Source organism: Pituophis catenifer, unplaced genomic scaffold (assembly GCF_029215685.1).
Source record: "Pituophis catenifer annectens isolate HBS135680 unplaced genomic scaffold, rPitCat1.0.hap2 SCAF_2, whole genome shotgun sequence".
NCBI classification, from domain to species: domain Eukaryota; kingdom Metazoa; phylum Chordata; class Lepidosauria; order Squamata; family Colubridae; genus Pituophis; species Pituophis catenifer.
Window position 1 is genome coordinate 73,504,622 of NW_027256882.1, and position 12,375 is coordinate 73,516,996.

The 12,375-nt window shown below is 35.6% G+C and overlaps 1 protein-coding gene across 3 annotated transcripts in view; it reads right to left on the reverse strand.

Annotated features, from left to right (window-relative positions):
- Positions 1–1,318: 1,318 nt before the first annotated feature.
- CCDC66 (coiled-coil domain containing 66) overlaps positions 1,319–12,375 on the reverse strand; it is a 38,158-nt gene continuing 27,101 nt past the window's right edge. For 2 of the 3 annotated variants that reach the window (XM_070936966.1, XM_070936967.1), the window contains 4 exons: positions 11,337–11,371; positions 10,680–10,954; positions 9,856–9,977; positions 1,319–2,107 (listed from right to left, as the gene is read on the reverse strand). In XM_070936966.1, coding sequence (XP_070793067.1) covers positions 2,021–2,107; positions 9,856–9,977; positions 10,680–10,954; positions 11,337–11,371 — 519 coding nt within the window. In that variant the 3' untranslated portion in view covers positions 1,319–2,020. Of the gene's footprint in view, positions 2,108–9,855; positions 9,978–10,282; positions 10,403–10,679; positions 10,955–11,336; positions 11,372–12,375 lie in introns of those variants that run through there. The other variant, XR_011599988.1, reaches the window with a different exon arrangement.

Sequence of the window (12,375 nt, forward strand, 5' to 3'; positions counted from 1 at the left end):
TAAAATCTGGTTTTTAAAGGAGGAGTATACATGCAATAGTGCTGTGAAAGCATGCTGAAATACCAGTATCTTCTGAACACCAGATATTTTCTATCTGTTGGGTATAGTTAAAATGAAGTAGTCTGTATTAAAACTTTGGTTTTCAGATTTTGAACTGTCCAAATGACTGATTTTTAAATTTGTAATTTAGCATTTGTGTTTCAGTATTTGAGTTATCTGGATATAGTTTCACCTGAAAATGCAGGTTTGTAAAGTAAAATAATGGACCAGTTCTACAGAATTTGTTTTATTCCTAGCATTTTCACGCAAGTGGAGGGTCCACTTTTTTTTAGATCAGCTTAGCGCTGATCCATTTGATTGTGACAGGAATTGACTGAGAGGCTTGTTGCCCAAACCTGACTAGACCAAACTGGCTCTCTGCCAATAGAATCTTTGAATGCAAGATGCAAGCCATTGAAGAAAAGCTTATGAAAAATCTTACTGTTTCTCAATTTCTGAATCAAGAGTGGGTTTCTATTATTCATTTTTATATCAAATTTAGAAACCATTGCAGGCAGTCCTAAGGCATTGGCAACATACAGGCAATTTCTGAGTTAAGAATGTCCAATTTAAGAATAATCCCTGGATACGAACAGGCTGCCTATGATTAAAAATGGCAAATGGCCTTCTTCAAGCCAACAAGATGCTGAATCTCTTTATGTTTTTAATATACAGCCTGTTTTCAGCGGTTCCTGAAGGCATTGCTCAGTTTGAAGGACAATGCTGTCCTCCATTAATAGGCAGTACAGATTCCAATTTAAATAGAAATTTGAGTTAAAGACAGATTTAGGGAATGGAATTTATTCACAATCCAGGAACTGCTTGTACTTTGTTATGTCTATTATGTGGACTCCATTACATCTGAATTACTCAATCCCTTGTTCCATGTTGGGATTGCTTTGAAGTTTGTTTTTGTTGTTGGGGGTGGGTGATTGAAGGTGAGAGGTTTAGTCCTGCCCTTCTAGTGACTTTCCAGGGTTGTGAAAAAAGACTGTTTGAGGCTGGTAAGATGAAAGCAAGGTTAGTTTTTCTTCTTCCAAATAAGATGCTGCTCTCAGAAGAAATCTGACAGGTATCTTGAAAGATTGCAGAATTGAGCATTTAGATTTTCATTGCTCTAAATGTAATTGGTTTCATTTTAATGTTTGATTCAGATTGCATGCTAAACCATGATTTTAATTAGGGATTAATGATTAAGAGAAGGAATAAATCGAAGCAACTTGTCATGAATTCCATTCTTCTACAATAAATATTCCGTGCAGAAAGAAAAGATAAAATACACATTATCAGTTTTTATTCAGGCAAAAAAGTATTAATTGATTGAACATTATTGTGTAGTTATATTCTTCTTAAATTATTAACTTTATTGCCAGACAGGAAAGGAACCATGTTACTAAAACAACCCATTTTAGTTAAATTTGAGTTGTGATTTCTGCTTGTAGAAGCACATGCTTCACAACTCATTTTAAATATAGGTAAGGCATGACACATGCAAAATGCAATGTTTATAAAGCGGCTTAACATTTTAATGTAAAATAATTATTTGGCATTCATTATGGTTCTGTACATATAGGTCACAATCTGGGAGTTCTTTATGCTCTTATTAACGCCATATAAACACAAAACTGCTATATGTTTAAAATCATTTAAATAAGATTTTTATAGGAACAGCTATTAAACATGGATTGATGTATCTGAATCACTGCTAACATTGTCAATTAAAATGCAACTCAGGTAGCCATGGATATTGAAAATTCAAGTATTTTATTTCTCATGCTAAATACTCACATAAAATTTAAATTAGGTATACAAATATTATGTAAACAAGTCACATTATCATACCGTTTTCATGTGAAATAAAATTCTTCATTACTGGAAGTTTATCCTAAATATACAAAAGTCCATATTTTACAAACTTGGTTCATAATTACAGTATAAAGTGCCAACACAGCAAAACATCCATTCATCATAGCTGAAATTCTTAAAGTGGCAAAATAAAGTTTTCTTCTTGAGACATAAGACTTGGAATAAGGCATGTTTCCAGTTCTTTCTGCTTCTGGAGGAGCCCCTGGAAAGATAAATGAATATGCTTTTACAAAACGCTGAACAATTTTAAATAGCAATCATAAATCTACATACAGTACAACCTACAGTAGATACCTGTAATAGTAAAGTTACCCTAGAAAAGAGTTATCAATTATATTCTGTTTATGCTAAACAGATTTTAAAATATTTGCTTTGTTCGGAAGTAAATTCTTCAGTCATGTAGAAAATGATGGCAATGAAATTTAAAGATCAGGTGCTTTTCCTGGAAGATAAAATTACACCTATGCTTAATTATCTCTTGATACCCCTAACAAAATAGATTGCATATTTCTGTACAAATATTTAATGTAACAAAACAACTTTTGATCAAGATCCTTTCTCTCTGCAAGTTTAATTACAGACCCTAAATGAACGAAAGAGAATTTCTCTCTCTGAGGCAATCATCATTTGGATTTCAGATGGAATAGCTATTGTCATTCAGGATACTGAAAGCATTTAGGAGCCTGTCCTGCCGATAACTGTACATAATGCCTTGTTAATATTGAGTCTAGAGACAGGTTGGGACTGTTCTACTATAACAGCATCCCTACCTGGTATGTTGAAACCTACTGATTTTCTCAGTGGGTGGTAGAATTTCTCAGACTTAAAAGTGTTGGGAGATTTTAATTTGCCTTCCTTGGTAGAAAGGGGTCAGAGGCTGCCTAAGTGTTCATTGCCACCATGAAAAACATAGATATGAATCGTATCATTGACAGCTTGACACATGGAAGACTACAACACCTAACATTTTTTCATTTGAGGACAGATGTGATATGATCTAAGACTAAGGGTATTAACATCTGTCCTTATAGTTGGATCATGCTCTGATTGCTTTGGAACTGACTGGTGCTACCAACTTCCACAAGGAGATCCCATTTGATCAGTTTTCTCTAGGCATTTAAGGAATTACTTGATTTTCAAAGAGTGATTGAGGATCTTCCCAAAGCTCTAATGGGCAGTCCAGCTAAGATTTCAGTTGCCCACTGGGAAAAAAGGGGCATTTGTGCTAAATTGCCTCTCCCAGCTCTCCAATCCAAGGGAACTCCTTGGTGAACAGAGCAGCTCTGGGTGATGAAGCAGCAGAGGAAACACTCGAAAGGATGCTGGTGGAAAATTAATCACACTAATCAGGAAAAGCTCAGGTTTCTGCCTAAATATTGATGAACTGTTGTTACTACATCTGCAGAATTGTACCCAGCAGCCCCTTTAAAGATCCCATTGAGAGAACATAGCTAGAAAGAAAAGGGAGGCTATGAGGAATTTTCTAGACATCTGGAAGATAAGGTCACTTAGATCTGCTCAGAATCTGGTCTCAACTGGACAGGTCCCATAGAGAGATGATGAACATATCTTGCAAGGTTATCTGGGATGATTTTAAGCAGATGACTTCTAAGGAAATTGACAAAATTCTATGCAAATATAATCTACCTACATCTAGATCCCCATTCTCCCTCGTTGGTGAGATCTTCCAATAAGATGATACAAATATAAGTCTAGAAGTTGGTAATGAATCCTTTCTTCTGCAAGACTAATAGCATTTTCCCATCTTTTCCTGACACACTTTTTGTAATGGATATGAACTAGGATGTTCAACAATGAAGGAGTTAAGGATTCAATTAGAGATTTGGATGGGACCATGGCTTGATGTGTTACATGAATACAGCTGTTACAAATTTAGATATTTCAAAGTTTAGAATATTGCTAAGCTTTAGAACATATCAAGTAGACATTTCCAAATAAATACAAAAGATGACATTAGATTCAATAATATGGGAATGGTTTCACAAATTTTCTTTCCATTTCATTATGAGTTGATCTTGAATAAAAAAGAAACTATAAATATGTTCTCCACCTTTAGTTTCTCCAGTTTTGCATCAGTCACAAACTGATATGAGTTCCTAAAAAAAAAATGAAGAAAAAATGGGAGCTCAAACTAGGTTAACAAAAAGGTTTGTGAAGGAATTATAGCAAAGAAGATACATATTTGATTATTCATATAATAACAGCGGCTAGAACTGTATTTGCACAAAACTGGAAAGCAGATAAAATTCCATTGGAAGGACATATTATAAAGAAAATTTTAGAATGTGCAGAAATGAATAGATTAACATTGAGAATAAAAGATAAAGAGGAGTTATTTCAAGACATGGGATAAATTTTATGATTGGTTAGAAAAGAAATATGAATAAGGACATAGAGAAAAAATATATAGAGAATAGATGGGAGAAAACAATTAGAAAAAGATACCCAGATGATGCCAAGTAAAAGGAGAAAGGGGGGGGGTTTAAAAGGGAAAAAAAATGAGATATTATAAAAATGTACGCAAATGATGAAATAAAAATAAATAATTGAATAAGAAATTGAAATGAGAATAAAGATAATTAGGAAATTGGGGCTGCTAGAATACCACTTTAGATTGAACTGAAAAGGGAAATAGGAGAGAAGGGAAGGAGGAGAGAGAGGAAGGGAAAAGGAGAGGAGAAAGAAGAAAGGGAAAAGGAGAGGAAGAAGAGGGAGGGGAAAGAGTAGTAGAAGAGAAGGTTAGAAGGGGAAGAAGAGGAGTGGGGGAAGAGAAGGGGAAGTAGGAAAGAGAATGAGGAAGAACGAAGGAAGTAGGAAAAACGGGAAGAAAAAGGGAGGAGAAGAAGAAAAGTTGGAGTAAAGGTAAAGGGTAAAAGAGCAGCACCGAAAAAGTAAAAATTAAAAATTAAAGTTAAAAGAAAAGATGAATGAAAAATGATGGAAATGACTGTACATGTAAATGTGTTTATGAAAAATAAAAATAACAAACTTTTAAAAAAAGGTTTGTGAAGATCTGAAAACATAAAAAGGGCATATCAGACAATGGGAAGAAAGTGGGAGGTTACCAAAAGAGACTCATCTGTACAAACTTTGAACTGTACAGATGTATAAAAGATGAAGACTAATGAGTTGAGTTGTATCAAGGTTGACAAAAAGATTTTTTAGATGTGTTCAAGACAACGAAAAAGAAATCGGTATTAGTTACTCAATAAAACAGATTGAAAATATGTGTTAAAATCCAATTGCAAGAAAATTCAATGAAGAAAAAAATGGAGGTCAAACTAGGTTAACAAAAAGGTTTGTGAAGATCTAAAAACAAAAAGGGCACATCAGACAATGGGAAGGAAGTGGGAGGTTACCAAATAAGAGACTCATCTGTACAAACTTTGAACTATACAGATGTATAAGAAAGATGAAGACTAATGAGTTTGTGTTGTATCAAGAACGACAAAAAGATTTCAGGTATGTTCAAAACAACTAAGAAATTGGGTATTAGTTACTCAATGAAAATTCAAAAATCACTCAAACAGCGGTTCGTAATCAATTCAGAGAAAGGGTTGATTAGAGTGCAACACTATTAAGTCCTCAGCTATGTTCTAGTCACCATTTTTTACCTAATGTTCTGCATGAAGAGTTGGAAGGAATGCTTATCCAATATCCAGCTGTATAAAACAAAAGCGGTGGGGAGGGGAGGAATAATGAAATTAAATAGAAACACATGAAAAACTATTTTGGAAACGTGTGTAACTTTCCCAAGTTATAAACATCTGGAATTTTCTCATCTTGGCACTAGGATGTCTGAAATTAACTTTGAATCATAATTGATTCCAACCGGAATAAGAATCAATAGTGTAATATGGTTGCAACAAAGACAATTTTAGTTGCTGCCAGCAAAAATAAAACTTCCTAACTGCAGAATGGTTCAAAGAACTTTGAAGGAATTCATTGTTGAAAATAATTCTGTGATTGAAAGAGCTGGACCTGTTTAGCTTTGAGGTGAGATATGATAGTACTCTTCAAATACCTAAAAGGATGCCATAAAGAAGAAGGTCAATCCCTGTCCTCCATCATCCTAGCATGCAAGGCACAGAATTAGGGATTTAAATTCTCAATGAATGTTAGAAAATAATCTACTGGCCACAGTAGTTAGAAAGGAGAACCAACTATGAAATGTAGATTCCTCTTTGTGGGATGTGCTAAAACAGAGACTACATCTGTCAGGAATGCTTTAGTTGATTTTCCTACACTGAAAAAAGGGATAGACTCAATGAATACTCTTATCTTTTACCACTGTGGAACATTTCTATTAGACACATTTGTAATTTATCTTTCCCAGATGCATTTTTGTTTTCTGGATAAACAATAGTAACAAAAATACTTAATAAGGTTATTTACAGATGAGAAATAAATAACTAGAATAGGTTAGGCTGATAAATGGCATGGACAAAAATATAGAAGTATTAAAGTAATTCCATAGATCAATCGATCCATTCATCTCCATCCATCCATCCATCTTCATCACCTTATCTCCTTTTGAGGCAAGCAATGCAAAATACAGTAGGACTAGGTAAAGATTGGTAACCTATTCTATTTTTTCTACACTACATGAAAATAAGATGATTTACAAATATAGAGCTGAAACAATAGAAATATGAATAGGTGATGGAGACCTGAACATAAATATGTAGTTTGTTTCTTCAAAAAAAAAAAAAAAATCAACATGAAAAGCCTGAGCAGCTTTAATAAATGGATGCCATCAAAACAGCTAAAACAACAATTGGGTAGTACAATCACGGTAACAGCAACTAAGACTATTTCTACCATGCTTCAGTCTAATGTATAGAGAAAACTGAAACATTTGAAATAATAAATAAATTACACCATTTCTGGAAAGTCTATGTTACAGAAGCAGCTTCAGATGAATTAATTGCTGCCTTTTGCTCTGGATTTATGATGGCAAGTGGAAATGAATAACATTTCCACTTGCCATCATAAGTGGGTATTCTGAAAGGCACTGCAAGTTGCAGATGATTACAGGGAGTTATTATATTTATTAGAAGAGTAATGCAAGGTTACTCTTAAAAAGATTAATGCTAGTTATTAATTAAAACATAATAATAAGGACTGGAAGAATATCAGAAGGACAGTGAAGAAGATGCACTGAACCTAGCACACCATGAAGTCTTACTGCATACTGGAGAGACCAATCTGGCCTACAAGAAAGACCAAGTGAAGAATAGAAAAGAGACATGGCAAGGCAAAGTATTTACATGTCTGGTACATTAAAAAAATAGCAGGCAAAGCAGATGACAAGACCTGGCAACACCATTAACACCATCAACCAAGAACATCTGCCTATCCAAAGTCCTTGGGAAGGACTTGATAGGTGGATAAAAAGGCCAAGTCCAGTCTAAACATCTGGCTGAATGCAATGAATAATAATAGTAAGAATAATGATATTCTCCTAAATGAAGGGACACATAATGTATCATTTTGAATATTAGCAATATCACCTTTATTGTGCAAATATTTTTCAACATTAAAGAACAGAAACAATGTTTAAAATGGAAATTACTTGACATATTAAACATTTAGAAAGCATAAAAAGTTGCATATATACCGATATATTGATGTTGATAATCTGAAATTGATATGAAGACTCTTAACACATGTAATATAAGAACTTTTAGAAGTAGAAGACATTACTATAGTGCTATTCCTGCAAAATGTCAGAAAGGCTGAAGTTTTTTCCTGGGATTTGACTATCAATCAACAAGTGAGGCAAGAGGATTGTCACTGATGCAAAACTGGGAGAGCTAAAGATATTTAGCTCACTAAACATATTTATAGTTTCTTTTTTATTCAAGAAGACTAACTCATAACAACAGGGAAAGAAAATTTGTGGAAGGAATTTCTACCATTTTTTGGAACAAGGCCACTGCATAGTTTTAGGGTTATATAGTTTGAGAGGTAGAAACATGATTATAAATAAAAAACAGAACAGTTCTGTTACAGTGGGGCAAAAAAGTATTTAGTCAGCCACCAATTGTGCAAGTTCTCCCACTTAAAAAGATGAGAGAGGCCTGTGATTGTCATCATAGGTAGACCTCAACTATGAGAGACAAAATGAGAAAACAAATCCAGACAATCACATTGTCTGATTTGGAAAGAATTTATTTGCAAATTATGGTGGAAAATAAGTATTTGGTCACCTACAAACAAGCAAGATTTCTGGCTCTCACAGACCTGTAACTTCTTCTTTAAGAGGCTCCTCTGTCCTCCACTCATTACCTGTATTAATGGCACCTGTTTGAACTTGTTATCAGTATAAAAGACACCTGTCCACAACCTCAAACAATCACACTCCAAACTCCATTATGGTGAAGACCAAAGAGCTGTCGAAAGACACCAGAAACAAAATTGTAGACCTGCACCAGGCTGGGAAGACTGAATCTGCAATAGGCAAGCAGCTTGGTGTGAAGAAATCAACTGTGGGAGCAATAATTAGAAAATGGAAGACATACAAGACCACTGATAATCTCCCTCAATCTGGGGCTCCACGCAAGATCTCACCCCGTGGGGTCAAAATGATCACAAGAACGGTGAGCAAAAATCCCAGAACCACACGGGGGGACCTAGTGAATGACCTGCAGAGAGCTGGGACCAACGTAACAAAGGCTACCATCAGTAACACACTACACCTCCAGGGACTCAGATCCTGCAGTGCCAGACATGTCCCCCTGCTTAAGCCAGTACATGTCGGGGCCCGTCTGAAGTTTGCTAGAGAGCATTTGGATGATCCAGAAGAGGATTGGGAGAATGTCATATGGTCAGATGAAACCAAAGTAGAACTGTTTGGTAGAAACACAACTCGTGTTTGGAGGAGAGAGAATGCTGAGTTGCATCCAAAGAACACTATACCTACTGTGAAGCATGGGGGGTGGCAACATCATGCTTTGGGGCTGTTTCTCTGCAAAGGGACCAGGACGACTGATCCGTGTACAGGAAAGAATGAATGGGGCCATGTATCGTGAGATTTTGAGTGCAAACCTCCTTCCATCAGCAAGGGCATTGAAGATGAAACATGGCTGGGTCTTTCAGATGACAATGATCCCAAACACACCGTCTGGGCAACGAAGGAGTGGCTTAGTGAGAAGCATTTCAAGGTCCTGGAGTGGCCTAGCCAGTCTCCAGATCTCAACCCCATAGAAAACCTTTGGAGGGAGTTGAAAGTCCGTGTTGCCCAGCGATAGCCCCAAAACATCACTGCTCTAGAGGAGATCTGCATGGAGGAATGGGCCAACATACCAGCAACAGTGTGTGCCAACCTTGTGAACTTACAGAAAACGTTTGACATCTGTCATTGCCAACAAAGGATATATAACAAAGTATTGAGATGAACTTTTGATATTGACCAAATACTTATTTTCCACCATAATTTGCAAATAAATTCTTTCCAAATCAGACAATGTGATTGTCTGGATTTGTTTTCTCATTTTGTCTCTCATAGTTGAGGTCTACCTATGATGACAATCACAGGCCTCTCTCATCTTTTTAAGTGGGAGAACTTGCACCATTGGTGGATGACTAAATACTTTTTTGCCCCACTGTATGTTCAGTAGTTTGAAGCAATTTTCCTCCCAATTTGCATGACTCTAAATATTTCATACTTTTATGAAAGCTTTAGAAAAGCTAATCCAGAAGCAGAATATATGAATTATGTACACAATGTTGACATGTAAACAATATTATAATAACAGATTAATGAATTTTTTTGTCTTTTTTTTGTTTTACAAGATGGAAACATTGCAAACAATGTAATCTTAGAGTGAAAAATTCAACACAAACGATCAATGGTAAACAATGCGATATCAGTGGACTTTATGAAAAAGTCAACAGCAACTTTACTGCACTGAAATCAATTATTACCTCTCGCAGCTCTGAAAGTCCTTTGAGTATGGCTTGCTGCCTGTCTCTCACCATATTAGGATTAAAAAGAGGATCCCTTATGTGATCAGAGCTAAAAACCTGCCGTGGTTTATGGTAAGTATCTAAAAATAAATATATACACAATTAATTGTAAACAGTGTCATTTTTAATATTGTGCATGAATAAATTATGATATGTCTTAGCTTGAAATTTGTGCGGAAGAGAATGCATATATAGCCTTCTAAAGAATTAGTTTACCTTTAGCCAATTAAAAAAAAAACCAGTTTCATGGAAGCAGTATTCTACATGTACTGATAGAACAATAGCACTTTGACTTATATACCACTTCATAGTGCTTTACACCCCTCACTAAGCGGTTTAGAGTCAGCATATTGCCCCCAACAATCTGGGTCCTCATTTTACTGACCTTGGAAGGATGAGTCAATGAGTCAAGTTGATGCCAATCCAATCAACTTGTGCTAATTAGGCTGTGCTGAAGCTGAAAGGAGCTGTTTTTTCTTGCTGTTTGCTTGCAAGGAGGTAACAGCTGCAAGGCAGAGGCCAAAGGGTGGGTGGGCGGGCGGGGCTACATTTGGTGTATAAGACGCAGCTAAATTTTCACCCCCTTTTAGGGGGGAAAAAGGTGCATCTTATACTCCGAAAAATACGGTATTTATGTTTAGATTGATAGGTTTAATAATTTTCTCTTAAACAAATATTTTATTTTGTTCAGTACTGAATTAAAACAGCACTGTAGAACAAGCAGTACATTAAAAACTTTATTCAATAATCATAAGCATTTCTTGAACTCTCTAGTGCAGTACCGTTCAGCTCTTGGTATTGTGGCTCATGCGTGGAGGGCCTAGTCAAGGGTGCATCTGGATCAAGGTAATATATTTCATTTGTTCGCACATAAGGAACAAAATGAGATGAAGGAGGCCTTTCAGCTTCAGCAGTTGGAAGAGGCCTTTCACTCCGATGCTGATCTGTAGAAATACTCTTAGGGCTTCCATTTTTGCTGTTATGAACTGGGAAATCAGAAGACTTTAGTTGTTGCTGTAATCTGTTTTTAACTGCTGGAACAGGTGGGGAGTCAGATCTGTTTAAAACAAACAATCAAGTTGCAGAAAATAATCTCAACCAGAACTTTCTTCATTTTATCGATCTACTATTAATTTCCGCTTATATTTAAATGCAATCTTGAAAATGCAGATCTCCTTCCATACCAACAGTCTTAATTTTGTTTAAGGGTAATTCAAAAGAGCTATGAGTGAAGATGAAGTTTGATATTTGATATAATAACAAACTCATGTACATTTGATTTCTCAAGTGCAAATTTTTCTCTAACAGGAATAGGTAAAACTTTGGAATTTATGCTAATTTTACTTTTAAGTACACTGTCATAAAATTTGAGAACTTGATTATATGTAAACACAGACACAAAACAATACTTTACTAGAGAAAGACATGCTAATACCAACCTTTGTTCAAATAATTTTTTTGAGAACTGTTCTTCCTAAAATAAGACCAAAATAAACAAAGTTATTTTCACCACACTGTATTCTATAATGAACCTTTATTTTACCTTCTGAAATTGATCTACTTGTTATATTTGATCTTACTCTTATTTTTTAGTACTCTGTTAATAGCTATGCTGCATGCGATGAGATGAATAAATTCGCATTTATTTATACTAAATGTATTTTTGTGAGCCTGGGACAAACCAGGTCTCTACAGGTAGTCCTCGGTTAATGATGGTAACTGGAACTGGAAATGCCATCACTAAATGACACAGTCATAAAGAATGATGTTATGTGACTGCACTGCTTAGCAACAACAATCCTGGCTACCATTGTTAAGAGAACCATTGATTGTTAAGCAAGATGTCACATAGCTGTCATTTGCAACCTCCTGCTGACTTCCCCATGGAGCTCGCTTGCCAGAAATAGGCAAAGAAGGTTGCAAATGACAAACATATGACGGTGGAACACTGTGATGGCTGGAACTCTGAGAACCAGTCATAACTACCACTTATTCAGAGCAGGTTTGAATGGTCAATGAATGGTGGTTGCCCGTGGGCCACCTGAACCTCTAGACCACAGGTGTCAAACTTTATCATGTCACGGGTGGAATCGTATGTATTGTAACATTGTTTGCCTTTCCAGAGCTGGGGTGGGTGTGGCCTGTGCAGGATGTATCCGGTCTGCAGACGGCCAGTTTGACAGGTCTGCTCTAGACTGATGCAGAGTTTTAGAGGGATTCCAATATTAATTCAATTTATATAAATAATGAAAATTCTAATAGCAAATCAAGATGTTCAAATTTTTTTTGGCTAAATTGACCCATGATGCTGATGCTAGATCTTTATTTTAAAGCCTATGAAAATGTTTTTTTCCTCCAAATGTTTGGGATGATTAGAAGGAAATACGTCACAACAGAGACAACTAAGATTGTCTTTTCCAGCTTTGAAAGCTGCCAGGTATATTTGGTCAGTTAAATTAAACTAACTTTAAACTATTA